We start from the raw sequence: 27,325 nt of genomic DNA on the forward strand, positions 1-27,325 counted from the left end.
ATTTTTATTATGTTTCGTACAACGTGAATTTTTATCTCAATTTGTTGTAGTTTGATGAAGTATTTGAAAACGTTTGATAAAACGGTTTTAATTAATTAACCCGTTTTCCTAAATGAGCGACGCAACGTGGCATAAGCGATGCGATGTGACGCGACGTAATGCGACCAATACTTCACGTGACGTTTGACAGATGTCATGACACACGACTATGGTGGATCACCGCTATAAAACAACGACTATTTGATATTTTCGCAGCACGTCACGTTGCCCGTTCGTCGTTCACATAAAACAACAGGTAAGGGCTCTTTCACACGGAGAGATCCCCTTTTTTGTAGGGACTCTTTTAAAAGGGTCCCGTTTACAAACATCCCGTTTGCAGTATCCCGCAAAAAACCGATTCATACGTACCTATTTGGAATTCGAATTTCAAATACGCAATTTTGTGTTCACGTGACAGCAAACTTGCGAGATCCGCAAAACTGAATTTCCGTGGAAAAGGGCCCTACATATTAATGTAGGGCCCTTTTCCACGGAACGTGTGGCTTCTTATACTTACATCCTCCTTTGCAGTTGACGTCAAACATCGTGCACATGTCCTCGAACTCGGCCAGCTCCATCGTCTTGATGTCGTACCCGCATTGCTTCGGAGGCCCGGGAGTGCAAGTTCGATGCTTGTAGCAGTTGAACTCCGCGAACCTCTTTGCTGTGACCGGGTCTTCATACTGAAAAATACATAGATATACTGCTTTCTTATGCAAACGTAAATAAATAAGTAATATTAGTAGTTTTTTGAATAGTGATACCTATAATTTTTACAAGCGGTTTTTCTTGTTCTCACTTAAGTAGAAAATGAGGACGCAGGGCACATAGCACGTAGAACTTACGGCTGATGGGGTTCTGGAGTGTAAGCCACGTACCAGACAACTCAGCGTGGGACATCCACTCACAAGATGGACCGACGACCTGATAATGGTAGCAGGAAAGCGCTGGATGCAGGCCGCTACCAACCGTGCGATGTGGAATTCATTGCGGGAGGCCTATGTTCAGCAGTGGACGTCCTGCGGCTGAAATGTTGATGATGATGATGAGCACGCACAAGCTAAACATCTCAACTGAGAAGCCGCGCGGGGGATAGTGACAATGATGATGCCAACTTTCCTTTACATCCTTATTTATTACAATCTCAAGTAGTACTTACGTCTTGGAAAAACGGTGTAGCATTTAACAAAGAAAAGTACAGCAGTGTTACTGAAAAAAACAATAATAAGAGAAATAAAATTTTATTTATTTTAGACTTATCTTTTGAAAATCTAGTAACCATGAAATTATTTCAACGAATCACAACTAATTTTGTAATTATCGGAGTTCTTGTAAATCTTACCTGTGAAAGCACAATGAAAATGTAGAGACATTTTGAAATATCAATTGAAAATAAAACACACTTCTTATCTTTATGAATCTTAAATGTATAATTATAATGGAATAATCACATGGTTGACCAACATTAGTTAATGCCAACGAATATAACGACGCGGTTTCAAGCAATTCTCGGCGCTAACGCCGTTCGCTGTGAAATCTGTAGGACAAATAAAACTTTATTTAAATGTAAGTTAGTGATAAACTATTGATAGAATAATACAATTACAAACTTTAACTTTTAATAAGAAATTTTAAACTTATAAGGACCCTATAAACAATAAGAGGATCTGAGACAGAATGTGCACTTCGCGAAATAGGCACTACACTGAAAATGTGCATTTCGCAGACGGTGCATGTCTAAAAAGGGGCATTTCTGACAATGTGCATTTCGTAACAGCCTCATGAAATTTTCAGTTTCTCTCGCTTGATGTAACGAGCTAAACACTGTTTCATTCAAAGTACTCTTAATACTGTAAATAGATATAAATTTTACTCAAAAAAAAAACATTCTTTTATTTTTGAAACGAGAGAGAACTAAAGAAGAATAATAGTTGTAATAGATGCTACGAGAACTACGACTATTTTACAACTTTCTTCTTTTGGCTGTACATTATTAACATTATCAAGTATGATAAATTACCGTGTCCTTCTTCGCAGTTGTGTTTGTACATGGTGCACACGCATTGGAAGATGTGGGTCTTCTTCAGGCGGCGATCTCTTGCGCAAACCCGCTCATCTTGAAGCAATAAATATATAAAAATAGTAATCTCAGTGTATAACACAAAAAACTAGATCCTTAAAGTTCTTCGTCCGCTAGATCTAGAGAGAATGGTGATAAAAAAGTACCAACTGTTTAATGCCATAGGGAATGCCATGCTTGGTAAACTATGGGGTTGGCATTACTTGGTACAAAGCGTATGAACCTATATGGTTATTAATTATTGATTTATTAATTGTTCCTACCTTTAGTGTGGCAATACTTGGCCCGCCAGCACCAATATTCTTTGATAACTGCTGACAGGCGAGGGGGCTGTTGAAGTTAAAATAAATAATAAACGTCAATTACAGCATAAATATTTGTAGGTATTTATATTATGGGGGAGGATAGTCCTCGTTCAGCAGTGGACGTCCTATGGGTGAAATGATGATGATGATGATGGTTTATATTATTTATTGATACCTAAGTGTCCTATTTTACAGAAGTGTGTGTGTTTTATTATGTGATCTTTTTCATCGTTTTAATTCATAGCTCATTCTCCTGTTCTTGGATTCTACTCCATAAGCAGTTTTGCCCTAGAATTCCAGAAGGATATAAAATAAAAACAATTTATTTTTTCTCCGTGAAGTCTTTATTATCTTATCTTATCATTCATATTTTCTTCGCTCAGGGTCCAACGGAGGCAACGACTCGCACTGTTCCATCGAGGTTTTCACGTATTCTGTAAATGAATACATTTATTCAGCAATCAATGAAAAACAAAAAATGAAAATTTTCACTTGGAAAGTTAAGTGCCTAAAACTTATGCAAACTCAGCTCTATTCGAGGTATTTTGAAGCAGGTGAGTTGAAGAACTTAAAGTTATCTTGAGCCACAAATGCCTAGACGCGAAACAAATTGAGGGACCAGCAGGTGACAAAAAGCAAGTGAATTGCTACCTAGTAAAAGCTAAATGGCGCTGTGTGAAATTGTCCAAAGATATTTATAAAAAATGTGTCGTTGCCAGCTAAATAGGCGGTCAAGTTAATTTTGTTAGAGAAAAATAATTCTAAAAGGGATCAAAAAAATTGTACTTGTGGTTATAAAAAAATACCTTTGAATTTCAAGCAGTTGTACTCTAACATATCACAGATATCGAAGAATCTCCGGGGTTCCCCTTGGTAAATACCGCACTTCTGCTTGTTATTATGGATACAGGTCCTAGCGTTGTAGCATGCCTAAAATGAAAATTAATAGTCATTTAAAAAAGGAAAATATGAGTCTGTTTGATAACTTGTTATACAAAAGTAATGACTAATGACTCATCCTATTTATTTTAGTCTTAATTTTCTGTATAAACACTGGTTTTAAGAAATAAAAATCCCAGATTTCATCAAGCATACTAGAAAATGTAACATTCTTATGAGATTCAACAGCGGGGTCCCTAAGTTAGGTATGTTTCTCGGATTAAGTTTGAAAGCGAATCTTCTTTTATCTGTTTGAATGATTAGCCTTTAGGAGTAAGATAGCGAAATAATTTAGGTAGTAAGGATGAATTTTATAAAATCAATACTTACAGCTTGATTCACTTCAGACGAATAAACGACGGTAGTCAAACTAATCATGCCTGAAAATAAAACGAGATTTTTCAGTAAGCTTTTTTTAGAGTCAGAGGTCTAAAAGTGGGCAAAAACTTTTACTCGCTGTGGCAGGGCTTGCTCTTGGTCCGCTTAGCTAGTTACCACCATGTTATAGGTATAATTGCAATAACAAATGTTAACATTCATCATCATCATTACAGCCACTGGACGTCCACTGCGGAACATAGGCCTTCCACAATGATATCCAGATTGACCGGTTGGTAATGTAAGCATTGTTGTTTCAGTAGTCTTTTACATTTAATGTTATATTAAGTACTTAAAAATAATTAAATCTTACCTACAAATACGACAATAAACAAAGTAGAAAACTGCATTGCACTTAACACACCGTGAACTGGCAATGTGAACGCGATAAGCACTTTATTGCGTATACCTAACGGCTATAAAACAAACTATAGCTAAGTACTTAGCTCAAACAACTACTTCAACTAGTTTACTGAAAGAAAATCTAAACTGGATCTTGAGATGGATTACCAGTTGAATCTCTACTACTGAACCAATTTTGTATTCTCAGTTTTTAATTTTGTTATATTTACGAGCAGCAGTATGAAATATAAGTATTATGCTTTGACTGTAAAATATTAGAAACATTGAAACAAAACTCATAAAACTACAAGTACAAGTAGGCTACCCCTGCTTCGGGATCATAAATGAGCCAATGCTGAGAAGAAGCAGCGCAAGAAACTCAGTCACTATTGTCAGCCTCTTTTTCAAGGGTATAGTTAAACATTCCAAACATGACTAACTTACAATTTATCTAGGGTCAAGTAATTCGTGAAAAACTTCATCATCTGTAGCTATCCACGATATTGTTATTGATACCAATGCCAAGACTGTTGGTATGGTTAATAATTACAATAACAATACTCGTTTGTAACGTTGACTGTAAGAAAAAGAAGAAAAAAGTAAGTGCCTGCATTTATTTTTTTTTTTTCTTATTTTGTGTGGTGTGCAATAGTGTTATCTATCTATATTCTATACCTACCGAATAAGTACGTAAGCGACGACTAATCTCACTAAACTATTTTACTCCCAGCCAACTTGCGTCGATGCGTTTCTTTGCCTCCACACCGGTAAAAGGAGATGTGGCTTGGACCCAACGACCAGAGAAGTCCGGTGGTTCTTAAACAAGTGCGACATATTGGAGTTTAACTGCGAGTATAAAACAAGTAAGTTCACATTATATTCCTGATGGTGACCGTTATTTTATTAAATGCCTGAATTACATTAATCTTTCACGTATAACAGTTTACTTACACTGAAATACCTTTCCTTGAACTAAACAACCCATCCCATATCAACACAATAATTATCTTGAAAAGAATGAAAGTAGAGTTCTCACAAGTCTACATTACAATAATATTATTCTATGCGCGATAAAAACTTTTTGTGAATGACCAAAAGCCACGCAAGCAAAGCCGCGGTAAAACATAATGGCAGATAATGGGTTCCATCATAGCTATTTTCCCTAACAACTGAACCAGGAAAGACCTAGATAGAGCCACGGACACGGCGGTGAGTTTTATCATCATCGTCGTCATCTTCATTTCAGCTACAGAACGTCTACTGATGAACATACAGCATGCCCTTATGATTTTCAGATCGGCCGGTTTTGAAGCCGCTTGCATCTAGCAGTTCCCTGCAACCTTTATAAAATTTTCCCTTATTATTAACTATTTCAAATAAATGTTTCTATTTCAGGCTTTGAAGTAGCTCCAAGGTACAAATGTAAACACGTTCCACCATTGTAGGATATTTACAAACTGTCACAGGGTTCAGGATTCGAGGTAATGTAACAGGAAACTCCATCAGACAATAGAATGTGTAAACATGGCTAGGACAGTAAATCAACGTCACTTCTAGTTGGCTAACCACGGATAATAGACATGGTGTCGACAAACAGTGTTTCAGGTGGGACTAATAATACTCATTTGATTTATTTGCTTATGATACAATAGTGCTGATATGATTTCAACGTGTCCTGAATATTCTTATAAGGTGGACCAAAAATTGCAAAAAGCGCCCCATAGTGAAAAAAATTCATAAAGCAAAGCATAGTTTCCCGCCACCCCTACGCCACTTGCTCGAACGGTTTTCGAGAAATCTAGTACTGCCTATTTGCAAAAAAATTTGGCCCATATTGACAAATATTGATATCGCGTTTAATGCCCGTACATCAGTGCATAATAAACGATGGCTCCCTGGTAGTGGAGTCCCTAAAATTGTTATAATATGTAATATTTGTCTATAATTTTCAGTGCTCCTGCTTATTTTATTCATCACAGCATTAACAGTAGCCCATGGGCCTCCATCGGACCGAGACAATGAAGATATTGCTATGGGCCGAAAGGTAACATTCGACAGTTTTCAGCCTTGGTATGAATATATGATCTAAAGAGCTTTTCCACCTCTCGTTCAATAATTTCAATCGATAAATCAAGTGAGTTTTACAATTTGCCGTACCTATAATATAAATTTTAAAAGCATTGAAATCAACTGAGTTCGCTAAATAATGACGATAAGAGTCCTTTTGCCAAATAAAATCTTTCGAAGAGTTTCAAATTATCAAATCACTAGCTAACCCGGAAAACCTCGTACCAATAGTTTCAGAGCCTGTTCAATAAAAACCAGCAAACACCTATCCTCTTTATAATATTCGGATAGATAGATAGTGTAGATAATAAAGTACAACAATGAGGGCTATCGTTTTTATACTTAACAGTTGGCACCACTGGCGATTGACAGGACCTTACTCTACAGTGGCGCCATCTTGATGAGTGCAAATACGATAGTCCTCCTACCACTTTCGCGCTCACCAGTTGGTGCCACTGTCTTCGCTACTAGCAAGTGACAGGACCTTACTCTACAGTGGCGCTAAATGGTGAGCGCTAAAACGATAGCCCTCATTGACTGGTGTCAAACCTATTATAACAAATGTTTCTTCTTTCTCTTCCATTTCTTCCAGATGGGAGCGAAGTGGTGCAGCATGGCGAAGGTGTGCAACCACGACCGCGTGCCCATCTGTGGGATCAGCCACGCTGGTGATGTCATGGGCTTCAGGGACCTCTGCGACATGTTTGACTTCAACTGCATTAGGAGACGAAGTCAGTATATCGAGCCAGAAACTGTCAATGTAGATTACGATACTGAGTACTTTACGATAAAAAACGCTTTACTCGGAAAATGTTAACTTCAAACTATAATTAAAAGGTCTCGCTGACCATCTCCGTGTAAAGTGTCAAGTAGGCTATCGTTGTTTAAAATCACGAGCAGCTACCAAACCATTACACTGATAAAAGTTGACGCCAAAATACTTCTTACTTTTACTTGATAAATACAATTACATAATCATCAAGTAACTAGTTATTAGAACTTTACTCGGAGATCGTGGAGGAAGTCTTTAGAGATTAATTGGTAGAGATTTTTATTGATTGGAGATAGGATAGCAGATATCTAGGATCTGTCGTAATTTACATCCCTGTCGTTACAAATAGGCATATCTTTCATTTTATGTAACGAAACACACGTTTTAGGCCATGTTAATTAAAATAATGGATAGCTTTGCAAATTCTACTCTATTCTGTGACAACAGACTTAGTAAAGCTAGAATCAGAATTCAACCAACATTGCGCTGTTTCTCTAATAAATTAGAACAAACACCACTTCCATTAATTAATTTTACACGCACATTTACCTGTGTCTGTTAAATTCCCAGTAATTGGATGAAGGCAGCGGGAGGTAACTCCAGGAAACATTGGATTAATAAAGGTGACAGACGGTTAGGCTGGGTTGCTCCGTCTCACTTTAACTATAACAAACGTCAACAATCTGTCATCCAGCGCCTTCCTGCTTCCTTTATGAGGTCGTTGGTTCACCGATACCGATACGTGGCCATACCACAACCTTGCTGCCCCATCGGCCGTCAGTTCTGCGTACTATGTGCCCTGCCCATGGCCACTTCAGCTTGCTAATCAGGTTCGGATACAATAATTCAGGTTATAATTACGTCGTCGGTAATGGTTATAGTTACGGTTAATTAAAGGTGGTGCAACTCAGCGTTAGTTAAATTATGGTAGGTAAGCAGGCTATCCTACCAGTAGGTAACCAAAACGAGAAGAAAACTTTTCCCCACTTGGAATCTAATCTGGGTCTGAGACAAGCGAACCACTAGACTGCAAAGGCTGTAAATTTATTTTTGTTCGGTGCTTTATCTGCAATCAGTCTCAATATGTAATTTATTTCTTTCTTTCTTTCAGATTATAAGCAGACTGCGTGTCCAGAAGACAAATCCATCCTGACTGTGTCCCGCAGACCGACTAATAGCTACTACGATGATTAAACATTATGTAAATGATGCTAATGTAAATTGCTATGTATTTTAAAGTATATTAATATGCAAGGATTAGTATATGACGCACTTTTCATCTTGTTCCTAATGAATTAGTAATTATGTTTAATGTATTCGCATTTTGCCCCAATTATTTAGGTGTTTGTGAATCAATATAGCTTCTGTCCATCAAAAGTTGCACGAGGTTTAATATTTTGTGTTTTATTAAAACAGTTTTGAATGTATCTTTATATTTTATTAAACCCCTTTTAAAGAATAAACATTGTAATTTAAAAATTAAATTACGCCATAAAAAGATTAAATAGATTTTTTTGGAAGGCCTAATTTTATTATCTCAACATCGAATAAACCGCACCTTCCGCGGCGTGAACTTTAAAGATTTTCTTCTGACACAATCATGGTACCCCAACAATATTGGTGTTATTTAAAAGCCCAATAAATATCCTTAAAGAAAAACACATTTCATTTCTAAATAAATGATTAACATATACCATAAATGTGACTTGAAAATAGACCTCACTTTGGGCTCACATCTGGGATCAATTAGACCAATTTTTATGGTTATAAAACCAAATAATGATATCACGTATCCTCTTTAACAGATGGATAGCGATTAATCCTAACTTAACAGTTTTATAGTCATAAAAATGGCTCAAGCGTAACTACCTATTTTTTGAAGAAGTGACTCTGGATCCTTCTAAAGACACATTTTTGGGGTAAAAACCTTTCCTTTAATGAAATGAAGTTTAGAACTAGGCTTTTAAATGATGCCAATATTGGTCGGAAGTGGGGAAAGTGCTTGTCGCGGAAGGTGCGATTTATTTGATGTCGAGTGTAGTTGAATTGGGCAATTGGCAAAGCCACATGTTTTGATTAATGTGTAGAGTTTATGAAGCAAAGGCTTGTAGAGTTAAAAGATTGACTCTACATGAGATCTGATAAGTTTTAGACAATGCAAGGTCCTAGCAAAATTTTACAATATTTTTGGTACGATGTCCTTATTCCAGCTTAACCATAAACTTTTTTTGAGAAAACGACCCCGTAAATTAAGATATAAATAAAAACCTAAGGCACTAGTTAACCATCAGCCTCATAAGTATTCACTTCAACCAAGAGGCATTTACACTTCAGTAATGCTCCTCATTGTATCTTGTTCCAAAGTACAAACGCCATCACATCAAGCTTAATACTGTAGCATCTTATGTACTTGCAATAGGGGTCATTTTACAACAAAATTGTGTAGTCTGATGCGCTTTTGTACTTGGGTTCAAGTAATTTAATATCTGTTTGGAAACTCGTTCTGCTCATCCTAGGATATTGTTTGAGGAGGAAGCGCTTCCAGGAATATTGTAATACAGTCGACAGTATGTAGACAGTTCCTTTTTGTTGGAAAATAGCTCTTATTAGAACAATACAAGATGCAGTGTTTAGCGTCATGTGCTCTTGTCTGTACCATCCGCTTGTAGTAACGAGAAGTAAAGGTGGTTTTGGACTGGGGAGCATAAATTAAGCTTCTAAATGGGGTCAAAGTATACTTTATAATATGTTTAAAGTTTATTGATAACATAGAATTAGAAAATATGGCTAAGTCAATTCAAATTCAATTTTTTTATTAGTAGCTTACCCTACAACAACTAAAATATTATTATATCGTCGTGCTGAGAAGAATTGGCGGATGAAACACAGTCACCTTTGGCTATTAAATCTGTTATACAGTACCTACATCGTACATACAAGAATAACTTTTGCATAACGAGGCCACATTCGCCACATCTACATATATTTGACCACAATCGCACCTGATGTTAAGTGGAATGCAGTCTAGGATGGTGCATATCTGTTTTTACTGTTTTTTTTTATTACTATCGATATCCATGTCTATTTCTGAAAACAAACTCAATCAAATTATATTATTGTCATAAAAGCTTTTTTGCCAAAAAATGTATAGGCTGATGTTCTATGGTTATAATACTTACAATTTCAGCTTATGCCTAGTGTGAATTTACCTTTACTCTCCAGTAACGAAGCTCCTACGCATTATGTTCCTAATTATTACCCAACAATACATGGAAGGCGTGGGTGCGTTTAATATCATGGCAACAGAAATAAATTATTTGTTACATAAAATATTTATTTTCGCCATAATTAATACATTCGTCAGCTCACATTTAATCGGGGATAAGACGCATTTGGTAAGTTTTTTTTAATGTAACAGTAATTACTGAAATAACAATCCCGCCTGCTTATGACTTTTTCTTGGAAATGTTAGACTTAGTTAATTAGTTATTAGGATCACTTGTGATCACTAGATGGACCGACGATCTGATGAAGGTCGCGTGAAGTGCCTCGACGCGGGCAGCGCAGGACCGGTCGTTATCCTTGGGGGAGGGAGGCCTTTGTCCAGCAGTGGATTTCATTTGGCTGAAACGAAAGAAGGATCACAATTTCTTTTCCACAGCGTTTACATACTTTCATCCTTTTTCAATAAATATTTACCTGTACCTCTCTTTTCTTGCCTAGACCGGTGAGGACGAAAGTCTGAAAATATACACACATTTTTCCCTTGACTGTTACTTCTTTCTATTACAAACATGTCAAAACAGGCTCTGTTATCGAACCCGTCTATCAAACAATTTAGCGTGGAAAATTACAACGGATCAAACTTTACCGTGCGGAGTTTCCAAGCCCGTGTAAAGTATGTAATGAAAACGCGAAAGGTTTTAAAATATCATGTTACCATTAAGGCGATGCTTGGAAAATAAATATGTGTTCATTAAATTAATAAAGGTAAAAAGGATATCTCGTTAAGGGTTAAAATCCAGGACGAGGTCATTCGGCAGAAGACCAAATTAACGGAAAAAGTCCAAAAACGTAAAAATACAAAATTCCGTCGTAGTACCGACAGGTAGGTACGAGAAATCACGCGCGAAATAAATGGATTCTAGAATTTAGATCATTCTTCGGCAAACATAGTCTTTCCATATTTAGGTCTAACTATTTATATTGACAGACGATTTCAAGAACATGGAGCTGGCAGTAGCTAGAATGGCTTATATTAGGAAGTGATTACGCCCATCAATGGACTGGTGACAAAATAAGCAAAATAATCTTCTTCTTCTGAAGTTTCGTTGTAATAACTGGGTTGGTATCACCACAACCTTGGAACTGGGGACTTTATGAACCATAATATAGGCGTCTGATATGTCATTTTCTAATTTCAGACGGAGTTAAAAAGGCTGTGTGAGCACGCCTACAAATGCTTCCACGACACAATCATAGTATGCGGCAAGTCCGTCAACGAGGCACGAACGTTCCTGGACCTCTGTGATATGTACGAATATGCCTGCGAATATACCATGGGTAAGGCTTAACGTAAATATAAAGATTGATCTAGTTTCTCAATATTCAAACATGACGTCCACTGTGGACAGAGCCCTCCCCCAAGGATTTCCATAAATGACGACCTGGCTGCCCACATCCATTCACTAGATCGTCGGTCCACCTAGTGTAGGACCACACGTCCACCCTACACGTCTTCTGGCTCGTGTTCGCCTCCAGAACTTTTCTGACTTAACGGCCAACAGCTCTACGAGGGAAATGTCCCGCCCACTACCACTTGATTTTAGCAATTCTGCGGGCTATGTGGTCAATTTTGCGCCACTGCTTTATCAATTAAAGCCGATAGAATACACAGAATTTAAGAGAATAGAAGTAAAAGAAAAGTTCAATAAACAAAACAATATTTACGCGCTGAAAAATCTCCTTGATTTCGTTGTTATTGTGTTCTCTAAGCTTATTTAAAAATAAAAATAAAATAAACAGCCACTAGAACTGGCTTTGAGGATAATCTTGCGAAACAAAAATTTTCACCGACAAAAGAGAAAAATAAATCCCTCAGAAAGCCAGTTGAGGAAAATAAACACTTGTTTACAAAGAGAGTCGAGTCTTTTATTGCCAACAATATAAAAGATGGAAAAATAACACTAAAATTGTGGTCATATAATGCATTTAATTTTAGTACCTAAGGTTCTACACTGGACCGTAATAAAATATGAAAAAGCTCAATGCGTAGCATCAGTCATTGCATAAATTTTCAGAAATAAATGTAAATCAGTATTATAAAAATCTGAAAAAAGTGTAACAAACTTTACAAAAGGCCCATAATACTGTTATTACGTTATTTCTGTGAAAATAGCAAAACTTCCACATTCCAAGATGGAGGACAGGTTTTTCGATCACTAATAAACGATATTTTCTGTCTGACACAGAAATTTATTTTCCTCGTATTGTAAAAATGACGACTCATCTCTCCTCAATGTCCAACAATAATTAAGAAAGTCCTACGACATTTCTTCTTTCTTGTAACAAGTTAGCTCATTATACCTACTAATGGCTGTCTAAAACTTCTTTCGAAACTATAGTATAGAATAGATAATAATACTTTGTGCTATATGTATATTGTTGACTGTTTGGTTTATATGCCGCTAAAAATTTGACCTAGGAGTAGGACAGGCAAAAAAGCTTTAGATAAATAATAATACAGAATCACACTTTGTATTTGAGAGAGGTCATAAAATTAGCAATCAGCCACTACCAACCGACCGGCCAATCTGTAAATCATTGGCTAGGCCTGTATTCAGAAGTGAACGTCATGTGGCTGCAATGATGATGATGATTACGAATAACAAATCAGTGAGAGTTAACCTGAGTATTTTTCAGTTTTCAGACATGTGAAAGATGACGACGTCTGCCCCAATCCAAAGGAACTGGGCGTTGGAGTTGGAAGATAAATAATCATTAAGATGAATTAAGAGTATTTAATTTAATTATGAAATAAACTTATTAACTAAAATTGTACAGTCACTTTTTGTCTCATTGTGTTAAAATAATTTCCTAGAGTTCCTTCACTATAAATGTTTCTACTAGCCGTTATTTAGATATGGTTAGTAAATTTAATGTTATCGGTTGAATCATTAAAAAAATTTATCGCATGCATGTGAAAGAAGGAAATCTGAAAGAATAAAACAATAATCATTACACGACGCAAATAGATACACAATTATAAAGCGATTAAATCTAGCTTCAAAAGAAAACAGGTATATTTAAAGCCTTGATTACAAACTAGCAAAACGTACAAGAAGTAGTACTTACTGTATTTCCAGTAGCAGTTAACATCAAACATGTGGCAAATGTCCTTAAACCTGCCGTAGCCGTAGCTACTATCGAAACCACAGACTTTGTCATTGTCACTGCGGCAAAGAAAGGCAGCTATGCACCACTGATTGCCAGTTTCACCTCTGATAACGGGCGTATCGACTTTCCCGAACGAGCGACGACCGGAAAGCTGAAAAAGTAATAAGAATTGAGAAAGGAAACACAAATTTGGAAAAAAATGTTTATTGCTCTACAGAATCTTAAAAAGTTATTTAATACTATCTTATCTCCTAAAAATAATGAAAGGAAGAAAATCATTACAAAATATAATACTGCCTAACTACGCCCAAACAATTTATCTTACAATCTCCAGTTAAAAGCTCGTGGCCAAGCGTAGCTAGAGTATTCAGGGCAATAAATTGTCATGAACCTACTCAAATGTACTTTTTATTTTCTAGATTTACTTTTAATATTGCTTCTGTCCACTAAAGGCACCGGATCGGCCGAAGCATCTCGGGCTAGCACTAGATCTTTTAGCAGCAATCCGTACTTAGGCAAATTCCTGGCAAGTCGGGTAAAAGGATTTTCTGCTACATTTTGTTTTTGTTCGTCGTCATCAACAACATAACTACGTCTAGTGTTATGTACCTCCACTTTCTCTGGCATTTCTGGTTCTTCAACGGTTTTTAGGGCACTAAGTTTTTCAACCAATTTTCTCGTTAGCTCTTCATTCTTCTGAACCATTGTTACTAGGTGCTCCAAAGCTTGACCATGGGCGACAAGTTTTTCTTCTATAAAGTCTTTATTATCTGACTCATTGTTTTTACGTCTAGACGGCTTAGCTTCACGCTTGTGTATTCTCTGTAAATAAATGGATGAGATTAATTTTAAAATACTAAGGAATTTTCATTTCCAACAATCTTTTAAAGTTATAATCGTATCCTTACCATGTTATTTATTAGACGATATTCATTATCATTTTCTAAATAATCTGAAGAAATTTCCAGGGATGACTTTGTGATTACCAGCAGCAAGCCCACTAAAATTATAAAAATATTTTAAATCATAAGTAGGTACGTTTTAGTGTCATTTTGCAAAAAAAATGCAGTCTGATAGTGGCTGTATATCAAACAACATTTGTCAGAAAAAATAACAAGAGATTTTATCCCTCTCACAAATTAAGTCATGCAAATACAATAAAAAATATTCACTCTAAAGCTGTCATAAGGTTGAAACTAAAACTGTGACTAGTTTTTCATAGCCTTTATGGTGTTAATGTTAAGGTCTGGATTGGAATGCTCACATATAGCTAGGAGACCCATGGTGTTCCGCTCGTGATCCGGGACGTGACTGTGCGGGATGGATGCTTGAGCCACTTATAACGTCGGTAATTGACAGCCGCATGTTAGTAGTCTTGATCATTGCTAAAAAAGCATTTTGTTTTTAGAATTTCATTTACGAATACTAAAAATGTAAGAATGTTTTGTAACAATGTGTAACTTTATTGAGTAATAGCGGTAGCACCCTCTGTCGTGAATATATGATATAGAAACTAATTTAATGAATTCCTATTTACAATGTATAACCACATAACACATCTTGAAATTGGACCGTCCTTGGAATCGAATATTTCTCAAGAACCTTTGCTCTAGCTATCTCCTCTAGTTAGATAAAATCGATGTTAATATTGAATCATTTTATCTATTAACACAAGTACACTACAGGTTTAAGTACTTTCCACCCCAGCAAACCACTACTGGCAAAACTCAAAGGGACCCAATTAAATCTTAAAATCACTTCTTCTTTGACAAAGGCAACAATATTAAAGCCATTTATTGAAGGGCTCGGCGACCATGTTGACTGAAGACATTGTGTCGAACGTTGCTCGTAAATTGAAATCTTTAGACTAATTAATTTGGTAGCAAAATATAAAATTTGCATTGTAATGTTTTTGTTTGTTTACTCAATGGTATCATTATTTTAAAATCGTATTTTAAGGGGATGTGATGTGATAGAGTCTTTGAAGTTCTATTTAAAGGACACAATTTAAAAAGTTTGTAGTTGTCAAATATTCTAAAAAATATTTTTTTATTTGCACAAGTATCAAACACACCAGTCGGCGTAGAACTTGAAAATATGATTTATAGTTAGTGAACACACTTTGATTGAATTATGGGACATGGCTTAATACTTCTGAACTAGATTGACAATCCGTATCGCATATTTTTACGGTGTTTACATGGAATCAAAAATCAATGATATTTAAGACTCAAAAATTTATTGTTTCCTTTATTAATCACACGGTGGCTACAGCATTCTTTCAATCATTTTATGAGTGCATTTTTAATGAAAAACTTAACTAGGCTGTTTACAATATTCAAATTGCTACCGTTCCTCTATTCTTTAAATTATGACATGTAGGCCTCATGCCAGGTAAAAATGTGAATGCACCTTTATATTATTTTATACCATGTGCACCTTTAAATTTTAAAATATTTAGGAATTGTCAAAAAAACGAAAATGACTTTCACCATTCGGTAATTCTACCATAGTATTAACTAACAATGTTAGATTCATACAGACGCAAATGTACTTTTACTTGTTCACAAAGAGACAAAACTTCCCTCGGGAACTCGCCATATTCCAGGAGAAAAGGATTTTATCCCGGAAATAGCCAGCATAAAGGCTCTCAGGCAGTCTACGTCACTCAGGCAGAAATAATCCGGTATAAAATCAGTCATAGCATTTTCAAATAGGAAAAGATACATAAAATGCAATTGAAAAAAATACAATCTCTAAAGAGTCCTATCTATAATGCTAAATAATGCCGTCTCATTTTGGTATTTCTTTTCTTTTATGTACACTGAGTGTTTGATATGGTTTTTATGTAGTTTTATGTTAAAAAAATAACCAAGATAGACCAACCGTTTTAACACTAACGCACCTGACAGGAAAGCTTTAAGTAGACGGTATTATAATATTAAAATGATATTTAGTTATTGCAATAATAAATTTACACTTTATTGCATAGCACTGAAAGATGGAACGAAGCTGTTATGGAAAATAGGTAATAGAGTAAATTGTATGACAGACGAATGACTTGGCGAAGGTCGAGGTAAGCGCCTGGGTGTGAACAGAGCGGTGTTTGACCAGCAACGAAGACGATGAAAAACGGTGATAAGTAAGTTAAGTATGTACGAGTATATCTTACGCAGAAGTATGTATTATATTTCAAAGAAATCTTCCGTATCTCTTCTTTAAAATACACACTGCTTAGGTACAGTATGCTCGTTAAATATGTATAACTTTATTTCGCTGTCGCAAGGAATCACATTTCAATCACTCCGTTCGGAAGCAATACAATTTCCATAACCATAAAATATCGGTTCGTTTCCAACATGTTTTCCTCGTAGTCAAATATTTGCCGTGAAAGTTTAGCATCGAACGAACAAACTTTGATTGGACGCAAATGTACTATGACGCAACATTATGTTAACTTTACTGGGTAAAGGATTTTCGAATTTTAATCAGTTTGTACAGTCAGCGGCACATCAAGATAAACACTGTGGCATCTTAATGTAGTGGTAACAAGAGCGATTTTGCAATAAAAATGGTCTGATGTGCTGCCGTTTGTACTTAGATTTGTGAATTGTAGGGAAACTTGTGAAATCCCATGGTCTCGCTCATTGTGGATTAAGAATGTGATCTGTTTTAAAATGCAGTGGAAGTTGCAAAACTTACACTTGAACATTTCAAACAAGTAACCAAAATAGTCATCGTAGCAGAGTAAACTGCCAGACGAAATGTCTTAGATTCATGTCCCACCTTATGATATTTATTCATTTTTTTTTATTATTCCATTGAAAATACTGTATTCAAACACTATGCTTGAATTCAAGTACCGTATTTTACCGTATTCACAAACAAACGATGCTTGCTTAAGTGAACTCAGCAGCAAAAGATTTGCTGCTGAGTTCTCACAGCGGTGAATAGAGCTCTGTGATTGGTTCGTGTCCACGCGCACTGTGAGACCTCATAGTAATGTTTGTGAATACGGGCGTCAGTCAAGATGTCAGATGTTAGTTATGATCATCATTATCATCTAAAAAGGTTGTAGGAGTAAGTAGATGTTTCTATTATAAGGGAAGCTACATTACTCCTTGAAATCTTGTTTGAAATACGAATGGAATTTACAACTTGTCGCATTCGCATTCCACCCATTATAATTTCCAGAGAACTGGGACCAAGTTACGTAAAATGCAAATGTCCCTGTTCAGTATTTTCTACAATTAGAGTCAAATAATGTAGAATGGGGGAACAATTTGTTTATTTGGCTTTTTCAGTTATCTACGCGTTCTTTGCGTCAGCGAATGGTCATAGTGAATCTATTCGAGTAAGTACTTCACCGTCGTCGCATTTGTTGATAATTTTAATGAGAATAAAGATCTTAAACCACATTTTATAGTAGAGAAAAATTGTAAAAGATTCCTACTTCGAAGTTTTATACATACTTATAAATGCCACATCTGATATTCTTTACATTTTTAAAGAGGTGAACGGTAACCAATAACATATCCATAACAATTAGATTGCTTTTTAGACGAACGTGTGGTTCCCGTTTGACATTCTCTTCCCTATTATACCCATTAATTTATACCTTCCTTCCTCATATTTGCAAGTAAAATTACCAGAATTCTTGGTTATAGAAGAATCTCAGAACCTCACGAACGAAAGAGTGCAAGAGATTTACCAAAATAATCTCGGTGAAACAAATATAAATGTATGTCTTTTATAATTCATCTTAGAACGAAGAAGAGTGCAAGATCGCCGACCTGTGCGTGCACGACAAGGTCCCCATGTGCGGGATCGACTCCTGCGGCGAAATGCGCACCTTTATCGACACGTGCGACATGCACGAGTTCAATTGTGATAGCAAAAAAGGTTAGCCATAAGGTTTTATACATGACGCTACCAACCAATGTGGAAATCATTGGGGGAGGTCTATGTTCAGCAGTGGACGTCCTGTGGCTGAAATGATGATGATGATGATAAACTTGACCTTAGCTCTTTTTACGTCAGCTAATGAATGAAATTGTGAACCCATTAACCGCGGGATAGGGGCACGAAATGAGTTATTTGGAGCTTGGTTTCAATTTCTAGACAAAGACAAAATAAAAACAACATGAAAACTAAATATTGATCACTGATCACATAAGCGCTTAGTGCATCCTACTGGGGATAAGTTGAACCTTAGCTTTTAGTGGGACTATTCCCACCTCTCGTTCCCACCGCTGCAACTCCTGGATTTGACTGGTTTGGATTCAATCGAAGGTCAAGCTGCATAGGAGTTGTAGCAATAAGAACGAGAGGCAAAAACAGTCAGTAATACCACAGAATAGTAATGTAATACTCGTGGATAAGGACTTTTTGGGTTGCTTTCGAGTCAACAACCTAATGAGCTTCGTGAACTTGTCCTCCAGAGATGTTCAAATCACATAACATAGACAAAAAATAGTTTGATTTCTCCTATAAATTTTGATTGCTTTTATTACAGACTTCAAGCAACGCCCGATCCACGAATGCTGGGTCACCTGCAAAAGAGGCCGGTCGTTCAAGAAGCCGGAGTATAGAACTGACTGCAACATCAACCTGAAAACTAGCAATAGATTGTAGCCTGCATTATGTTTTTATTTTATTCCTTTTAAAATCTTCCTCTATCAACGTAAACATCACCCAGTAGACCAATCGTTAATAGTGTTTAGTTTGGAACTAGAGGAACTGCGTTATATGGCCAAAGATGAAATAACCCAAGGGGGGTTTTAATATTCTCTTCTTGGCGTTTAGGAGAAGTACTTAGTATAATAGTATTTATTAGAATCCCTTAAAGAGTAAATACAGTCTTTTAATATTTTTCCTAAAATAGAAACGTCCTCTAAGTTCGTTTCAACAATGTCGACGAAAATAAAGTTTCAAACAGTGTAGAAAAGACCGTCTGGTTAAAGGCACATAAATGCTATTGTACCTGAAAATAGCACAAAGGAAAAATCAAATTGTTTCTAAAATTAGTCTCATTGTAATTTATAAACCAAATAAGAAATATTTTCTATAAAGATCTTAATAAAAGAGACGTAAATCAATTTGAATAACGGCAACAAAATAGAGTAACATATCAATTTAGAGCAATTATTAACAGATATGATACAAATTCAACCTATAACTCAAGACAATAAGGACTAAAATGGTATTCCAACTCTATCGAAATACCTATCGGATTTATTTCGACGTCACTCGAAATTTTATTATTTACACAAATGGAAGCCGAGTCGAATGTGCGCCCGGTGCTCGAATATTCAATATCAATACAGTTTTGTGCATGTACTGTTAAATACTGGTAGATAGCTTTCAACAATGTTTGGACAAATATTTTTATATACTCTTGTGTTTTTATGGACCGTAAAAGGCGTGTACGCACACGTGGATAGTGCAAAGGTAAACATATAAGTACAGGAAGGGACCTTCATTTGAATTTTTCAGAAAAATTCTAGAAATTATAATTTATAACTTTGGGGAGCTTTTTAAGCCGGTTTGATTAAGTCCTGTAGCCTCAGTACAAGCCTTACGTAGGTACCTGGAGAGTATTCCAGTGATTTTAGACAATAAATTTAATGATATGACAGGGGGCTGCAATTGGCATAGGCATCGGTCTTGGAATTTTAAAGGACTCTAGTTCCATCTCTGTTGACCATTAACTCACCTTCTTAGCTTTCTCCCATTCGGTTGACTATTTATCTGGTGAAGATATCGGAGGGGACGAGCGATCAGGTTCGATTGTTTGTGGAAATCCTGTGGGGAGGTTTTCGTGCCTGAGCTGAAATACCCGTTATCCTTGCAAAATAATAATAAATTAATGATTTTCTGGACTTCAGTTGACTGAAGAGTGCAAGATAGCCGACATCTGCCGCCACGACCAGGTCCCGGTGTGCGGCATCGACTCCTGCGGCGAGATGCGCACCTTCATCGACACCTGCGACATGCACGAGTTCAACTGCGACAGTAAAAAAGGTAATAACAGAATTTCTTCAAAATCTTGAATTGTTTTCGTGGAGCATTGAGGATATGGCCTGAGATATCTGAAAGAACTTAGAACCGAGCTGAAAGTGGACCCTCCATCTAAATACGTTAATTTTGAGTTCTTTTATTTGTCAGTTTTGTGTGGTCTAGATACTATTAAAGAGTACTCATATCATTTTCTGTATCTCTACATGGTTACAGTCAGCGTCAAATAGTTCGTGACACCCAAATTGGCCAAAATGTTGACAAAACAACCTTATTCCAATTGTAACAAAGACGTGTTGCGAACTTTTTGGCTACTCGTAAACATTTTAATTTTCGTGGGATTCAATTTCATTTTTTTTCATATTATTTAACAAGATTAATTTTGAATATATTTTTATTAACTTCAATTGGATAAATATAAAACAGACCAATTTTGTTCAAGATTATTTATTCTCCTACTGACGCGTAACCCCTTTGCTAGCTGTTGACTCAGACGTATCGCTTACCGAGCCCTCTTCAAAGCTCCTCATGCTGCCAGTCTACCTAGACCCCCCACAGGATCTAGTTACAATACAATAGCTACGGACCTCAGCTGAGTCAGAGCTCTTGGTAGCCTGGTCCCGCCTACACCGGCGCCACACGAGTAGACGATATACAGGGTGGATACAGATGGATAGAAAGTGAAAATGTATTTTCAGGCTGTTCATATTTATGAAAATCAGTTTTCGAAGGAAAAATCTTCTTGAAAGTAACCATCACAAAACTAAAACGTTTTACTTTTGTTGCATATCACATCACAAAATTCTCCATATTGTAGTATGAATAATGGCAGCCAAACGAGTACTTTGTACTCAACCAACAAACCCTTAATTTATGTAGGTACAACTAATTTATGTACAGTTAGTTGTAGACGTAGGTATATTGGACGTGTTTAACAAGACACATGTTTAAAAATTATTATTTCAGAATACCTCAGTCAACCTGCCTTACCCCCTGTATCTAGAGTGAATAAGCTCTATTACTGAATGTTATTGGAAATCCTAGAATTCTTGGAATGTTTTCACTATCCCCTTTTGATGTTAAACGTGTATTGTTTACTGGAATTCGGGATTGAGCAAAAATAATAAGACACAATGAAAAATGTTGACGTTTGATTGAAGATTTATTCCCGCGAAACAAAATTGTAATTGTTTTGGAGATAAAGACTTTTACTTTCGGAAGATTTCATCCGATTTGTTACGAAAAAATTTTTTTTTCTTTTCGTTGAACCTTCATTATCATTCGTTCGTTTTAAGGTGCGTACGGATTGCGCGTACCCTGGTACGCGTACTCAGTTTACGCGTATCCGGAACGCATAGTCCATGTATGTATGGAGCAGTGCATGTATGCATAGACTATACCGCACCTTTAGGCCTCAGCCTCGAACTTAGCGGGCAGCGGGGCGGCGGCGGCGGCGGCGCGGGAGCGGGGCGGGCAACGCAGACCCGTTCTCGAAACCAGCGGGCAGCTCGCGCGGCGCTTTAGCGGCGAAGTGTTGTGTTCGGGGTTGTGTTGTCGAGATATTTGTTTTTATTCGCGAACGTAATGTCTGAACAACGGCGACAATTTTATTTCGATTCAAGTTTATTCCTTACGCTCGATTTATTGTGGGCAAAAGAAGGAGTGCGCTGCGCGCTCGTTGCCCGCTCCTTCGCCGCTGCCCGCTCGTTGCCCGCTCCGCCGCCGCTGCCGCGCCGCTGTTTTCGAGAACCGGTCTATTTGATTTTACGCATAAGATCCTGCCGCTCCCGCCCCGCCGCCGCTCCCGCGCCGCTGCCCGCTAAGTTCGAGGCTGAGGCCTTATGGTGCGTCCAGACTGGGCGAACGGGCTCGCGCGGCACGCTGGTCATCCTGCTCACCTTGCTCTTGAGTGAGCAGGATGTCGAGTTTGCCGCGCGAGCACGTTCGCCTAGTCTGGACGCACGTCGACGTCCACTGCTGGACAAAGGCCTGGATTTTAGTTCTTGAAAGTAACTGCTAGAGACGCTGTGTAATTTATCATACATTTAATGTCATATTTTTAAACGTAGTTGCTAGCGAGCACACCTAACGTAATCTCATGGTAAGCACACATATTATATCATCAAGGATAACTCCTCAGTTAAAGCGATACAGAATACAACAGCTTTGTTTCTCTATTTCAGATTTCGTCCAGAAACCGTCGCACGAATGTTGGGTGACATGCAAGAGGGGCAGAAGCTTCAAAAAGCCAGAGTTTGGTGCTGACTGTGACAAACAAAACTTAGTGTAAATTATGTTTTGTAGTAAGCAGCTAGACTGTAAGCTATAAGAATCCTGTCACCTGATGGAAGTGTAACTTTACTATTTTTAACTACATTTTATTATGACTGTTTGAATGATTACGTTATAACGTTATTTTTATGTTAAAAGGAAAAAAGCTTTCCAAAACAAAAACATTCGTTAGCGTTTTTCAGAAAGAATGAACAATCAGAGGGAATGTGAATTAAACCAAAATTATCAAAACATTTTGTTTTATTATTTACAACAATTAAGCAATAACTTACGAATTCGCACTTATTGCTCGAGATCACAGTATCATCTTAATTCTACAACATTAAATAATTTCCTTAATAGTTTAAACCGGTTTAACTATAACCTCAAAATGCCTAAGCATATAATTTATTAATTTATTTCTTATTTACATAGATGCATGCATATTTATAACTTAATTGACCGACAATCGTATTCAAAAATACGTATAATAATTAAATTACTATGAATACCTTATGACTACAGACTACAGATAAATACAACTTACAAGGTAAACCAGGTGACGTAATGTACATTATTAAAGTTATTTACAAAAAATCCTAATTAAAATAATCGTTCTTGAGATATTATTATAATATACTATTATTGAAGCATGTACACCAATTAAAATTATTATAATGTAGTCCTAAAGTCCTAGTCTAGACAAGATATAATTAAAACAATTAAGTAGTAATTAGGATAGAGCTTTCTTTAATGAAGTAAGTTCTATTGACAAAAAGGAAAGCTTAAGTAATTTCTATAATAAACTTATTCTAAGGTTTGCTATTAGACAAAACATCTATTTTTCTACTTGAGTGAACACAGGTAATGCTATGATGAGAAAACAATATAATACAATAACACACACAAACATCAAAATAAAAAAAATAAGATGACTTACTCAACGACCTTCAATCAAGAATCGTGTATAAGTCTTTATAACAAACGTTTATATGTATAACAAGTAAAATATGTAGTATTGGGCTACTATCTAAGGCCATTTCCGTATTTTCAGATACGTCTGTCATTGTCGCATGTACCGGCATCTTACCATGAGTAAGAGAGACAGATAATTCCAGAAATGCGGTAACGGCGTTAGAGTAGAAATAATCATCTTCCCTTCGAAGTCAGCAGGATTGTTAATAAATTAAAATCATCAGAAAAAATGCGTCGAGTTTACCAAAAAAACATTATTCCTAGGAATTGTTCGATATCACTCTTAAACTAAAACTTTCACACACTTCAACTATTTTGTCGAGTCCTTGTTCTTCATGTCATGGTGTCTCTCAAAAAAGTAAGTTTGACTTTGTATGTACTTCAGTGAGCACAGATGTAATTCTTCTATCATTCCACCCGACAAAGCTAATTGTGATCATGTTCCAACCTTCTAATGCTGGTCCAAGAACCCAGCATTCTTCACAATATTGTAAATCTTCTCCCGCGGGATCTTTTCAGCCTCTCTCTCCACGACCTGCATCTCCTTATTCGTGAACCAGGACTCTTTGGCCAGACCTGCAGCTATCGCAGGGTTGTCATAGAAGTCATGGGACTTCAGCAGTTCCCTTGGCAGTAAGGCCTCGCTTGCCGCGTTAAGTTCCACAGCCGGGTGTGGGTGAACCACTGGGGCGGATGGGTGGGCATACTCAACCCCTATGGGATGAAGGGGTTGGGCGAAGAGAAGACCTGGCCTCGCGTGGGCTATCGCGAAAATAGCGGTGGCGACAAGCAGACGAAACATTTTGAGTTCTGAAATAGAAATAATTCTGCTATTATCTCCAACTTTTAAACACAATGAAAAGATAAGGGTGGTATCTAAATATAACGTCCGCAAACGACCGGACAAAATTGTTTTTGTTATGAGCCTTAAAGATAGTCGTCTAGACTGAATGGGGTATTTTTAGCATCAACGATGTATTTTAAAATCTCTTTCTTTCTGCTACCGAGATAATTATAATTAAACTTAATTATTCCTGACTCTATATGTTTTATATTGGGTTGGGCTCTTTGGTTAGTTTGCGTATTGAAACATTGACATGATTGAGAATTCTAAACCTACTAGGAGCAAACTATGGTGTAACTTTTTGAGATTTATTTTTCTTTCTGTTTATGTTTGTTTATTTACGTGCCCTTAGCATACACATTCTGCTATGTAATAAATAGTTTTGGCGCAGATATAGATTTAACCATAAAAATCAACTTCATTCACAACAATGACTCCTAGCACAGAATAATAATAAGTAATTGAAATGCCAAACATTTAAAGTATCAAATTGATATTTAATATCCTCAGTACAAGTTAAAGAGGCAGTTTGAGTCTAGGCTGACCTTTAGTTAGTTCCTGATGCCAGTCAAACCTGTTTTCAAGTTGTTTATTTTGATTTTTATACCGCATCGTAAATGCTTTCAAAAGTATACACAACAAAGAACATCTTTTTCAAGACGCAAAAGTAGTATCTTAGTAGCCTTTAATTTGATTGTATACTACCTTACTGTAAAGTAGTACAGTAGTACAATCAACGATACAAAGTTTGAAAATCGCACATACTAAGGACATACGAGTATTTTAAGTTTATCTGTGCTTTACCAACTCTATACAATATTTTTACTTCTCTATCTTATTGGACAGTTTCTAATGTAAAGAAGTAACTGGTTTTAGAGACGTATCTCTATAACAAATTCAAAATCAAAAATCAAAATTTAATGTATGTAGTGTGTAAAAGAAAAAAATTAAACATTTTTTTTAATTCCAATTGAAATTTCACTATATTTTATGTACCTACTAGATTTCAGATCTTTCGAAAACATATTGACACATTTTTGCTTGAAGGATAAATAGAGTCTCTGTCAACATAATTACATTACAATACAGTAAAGACTTGTTTGTACAAACTAATGATTTGCTCAGAACAAAAGAATACAATTGTGTGTGCACAGCTAAAGTTGGCAACTGTTTTGTTATACTTTACAGGTTACAAAAGGTGTTGAATTTTTAAGTTAAACTTTAAGTTTAATAAGACAGAGTCGTAATTAAAATGACCTAGATACAAAAGTATTTTTATGTTCTTAAGTCAACCAGAAAAGTTATTTTCCCAGTTGACCCAAATATCCTATGAGTCTTTTGACTAATGCAATACCAGCATTCTCTCGAGTCTCAACCGAGAGGTCCTAGATTCGATTCTAACATATATTTGAAAATTAAAGCTATTTTCTTGTCACTTTTCGTAGGAAAATGTTCAAAATTCTCTACATTTAAGTTTCCCGGGGTAAAAAATAATATAACAATATAAACATACCCATAATACTAGGTCAAGATAATATTTACAGACAAGAGCCATTTAACCTATTTAAATCTGCCAAACTTTGATGAACATTCAACCTTACACTTCAGACATAGAGTTCACCATTTGTAGCGAAAATCCAACAATTGGTGGTTGTTTGAGTAATAAAATTTGTCAAGAGACAAATAATTGCAAGTATTCCAACGCAAACCTTCAATACTTTATTGACACTGCCTTACGAAACATCACAAAATCTTAACTACGCAGTTCAAAGACTATTGAGACCAAAAGGCCGTTCTTTAATGATCCATTAAGTTTATTTTCTCAATGAACATTAAATTTAAACAATGCTTAGACAATATCTTGGGAGATTTTAAGACATGAGAACTCTATTTATTTCTACAAGCAGTTACATAACTATTTCGTTGTGTTGTATTTTTGTCTTATATGGAATCATTAACAATAGATTTCAACTTATTCTCCAATGTGTTTCACAAATAGGTAGAGCTTTAGGAAATCTTCAAAGAATATTTTAGCTATCTCACCCAAAAATTGTAAATACCTAGATATGAATGAAACTACATAAATACATTGTAATTACTAAAAGGTCCCACAATAGTTTATCTAAACACTTTTTCTATTCAAACGCCATAAACAGTAGTACTCAACAAATAAAAACTAAAATCCACAAATTATAAAAACAGAGGGTTTCGATCGATAACTAATTTTAACGTCCCGTTTCGACTAATAATCCCACAGATTCACAACACTTTTTATCACTCAAACACTGGCATAATAAAAAAACACGCGCGTTCTAAAAAACAAAACACAATTCCAAATTCAAAAACCGAACGTTCCATTACACGCATTTGCACTTACTTTTAAAGTCACGGTCAATGTGTCAACCGCGCAGACGCGAAGGGGCAATGCGCGCGCGCACAGCTCGAAGCTAATATATAGCCTCTAGTAACCTTCTACAGCTTCCGGGACTGAGCTGGGAATTCTCTTGTTTTTTTGCAACGAAAAAGGGCGGGACTGAGTCGTAAAATCGCGGATGTAGTCGTACAAATTGGAGCGACGACATTACGACGATTTATAACGAGTTCATGGTCAAAATTCGATAATATCATCGTATTACAATTGATTTTTGCGTAGCCTATAATGAATTACCTACTTGCCTTATTAGGATCTCTGATGCCTGGAACCACTTTATCCATTATGATCATCATCAACATTTCAGCCATAAAATGGTCCACGGCTGGACATGATACCAACGCCTCCTATTATTCATACCAAATCTTCATCATCATCATCATTTCAGCCATAGAACGTCCACTGCTGAACATAGGCCTCCCCCAATGCTTTCCATGTTCATACCAAATACCTATGTAATAATGAATTC

General features: G+C 36.3%; 6 protein-coding genes and 2 long non-coding RNA genes across 8 annotated transcripts; 4 read left to right on the forward strand and 4 right to left on the reverse strand.

Annotated features, from left to right (window-relative positions):
• Nucleotides 1-675: 675 nt before the first annotated feature.
• Nucleotides 676-1,431, reverse strand: LOC135081704 (uncharacterized). The gene is made up of 3 exons (XR_010259244.1): nucleotides 1,382-1,431; nucleotides 1,199-1,248; nucleotides 676-722 (listed from the first exon to the last, which is right to left on the reverse strand). It is a non-coding gene; the product is annotated as an uncharacterized LOC135081704 (long non-coding RNA).
• A 58-nt stretch (nucleotides 1,432-1,489) lies between these two features.
• On the reverse strand, nucleotides 1,490-2,436 carry LOC135081810 (uncharacterized). The gene is made up of 3 exons (XR_010259281.1): nucleotides 2,383-2,436; nucleotides 2,060-2,155; nucleotides 1,490-1,576 (listed from the first exon to the last, which is right to left on the reverse strand). It is a non-coding gene; the product is annotated as an uncharacterized LOC135081810 (long non-coding RNA).
• A 3,150-nt stretch (nucleotides 2,437-5,586) lies between these two features.
• On the forward strand, nucleotides 5,587-8,116 carry LOC135081857 (uncharacterized). Its single transcript, XM_063976639.1, has 4 exons — nucleotides 5,587-5,688; nucleotides 6,036-6,127; nucleotides 6,743-6,881; nucleotides 8,034-8,116. The coding sequence occupies exons 1-4, from the start codon at nucleotides 5,664-5,666 to the stop codon at nucleotides 8,114-8,116; spliced, it is 339 nt and encodes a 112-aa protein (XP_063832709.1). The 5' UTR covers nucleotides 5,587-5,663.
• A 2,083-nt stretch (nucleotides 8,117-10,199) lies between these two features.
• LOC135081700 (uncharacterized) lies at nucleotides 10,200-12,982 on the forward strand. Its single transcript, XM_063976488.1, has 3 exons — nucleotides 10,200-10,317; nucleotides 11,347-11,485; nucleotides 12,845-12,982. Exons 1-3 carry the CDS (start codon nucleotides 10,219-10,221, stop codon nucleotides 12,913-12,915), a joined length of 309 nt encoding a protein of 102 aa, XP_063832558.1. The 5' UTR covers nucleotides 10,200-10,218; the 3' UTR covers nucleotides 12,916-12,982.
• A 68-nt stretch (nucleotides 12,983-13,050) lies between these two features.
• LOC135081797 (uncharacterized) lies at nucleotides 13,051-14,608 on the reverse strand. The gene is made up of 5 exons (XM_063976584.1): nucleotides 14,583-14,608; nucleotides 14,227-14,318; nucleotides 13,928-14,140; nucleotides 13,277-13,469; nucleotides 13,051-13,136 (listed from the first exon to the last, which is right to left on the reverse strand). Exons 1-5 carry the CDS (start codon nucleotides 14,599-14,601, stop codon nucleotides 13,099-13,101), a joined length of 555 nt encoding a protein of 184 aa, XP_063832654.1. The 5' UTR covers nucleotides 14,602-14,608; the 3' UTR covers nucleotides 13,051-13,098.
• A 2,024-nt stretch (nucleotides 14,609-16,632) lies between these two features.
• Nucleotides 16,633-18,958, forward strand: LOC135081910 (uncharacterized). Its single transcript, XM_063976692.1, has 4 exons — nucleotides 16,633-16,784; nucleotides 17,623-17,672; nucleotides 18,085-18,220; nucleotides 18,834-18,958. Exons 1-4 carry the CDS (start codon nucleotides 16,769-16,771, stop codon nucleotides 18,950-18,952), a joined length of 321 nt encoding a protein of 106 aa, XP_063832762.1. The 5' UTR covers nucleotides 16,633-16,768; the 3' UTR covers nucleotides 18,953-18,958.
• Nucleotides 18,959-19,598: 640 nt separating this feature from the next.
• LOC135081727 (uncharacterized) lies at nucleotides 19,599-22,858 on the forward strand. Its single transcript, XM_063976515.1, has 3 exons — nucleotides 19,599-19,768; nucleotides 20,206-20,341; nucleotides 22,519-22,858. The coding sequence occupies exons 1-3, from the start codon at nucleotides 19,688-19,690 to the stop codon at nucleotides 22,623-22,625; spliced, it is 324 nt and encodes a 107-aa protein (XP_063832585.1). The 5' UTR covers nucleotides 19,599-19,687; the 3' UTR covers nucleotides 22,626-22,858.
• On the reverse strand, nucleotides 22,850-26,853 carry LOC135081726 (uncharacterized). The gene is made up of 2 exons (XM_063976514.1): nucleotides 26,803-26,853; nucleotides 22,850-24,391 (listed from the first exon to the last, which is right to left on the reverse strand). The coding sequence occupies exon 2, from the start codon at nucleotides 24,381-24,383 to the stop codon at nucleotides 24,033-24,035; it is 351 nt and encodes a 116-aa protein (XP_063832584.1). The 5' UTR covers nucleotides 24,384-24,391; nucleotides 26,803-26,853; the 3' UTR covers nucleotides 22,850-24,032.
• Between the last annotated feature and the right edge of the window lie 472 nt (nucleotides 26,854-27,325).

The sequence above is a fragment of the Ostrinia nubilalis genome, chromosome 20, assembly GCF_963855985.1.
Source record: "Ostrinia nubilalis chromosome 20, ilOstNubi1.1, whole genome shotgun sequence".
NCBI lineage: Eukaryota > Metazoa > Arthropoda > Insecta > Lepidoptera > Crambidae > Ostrinia > Ostrinia nubilalis.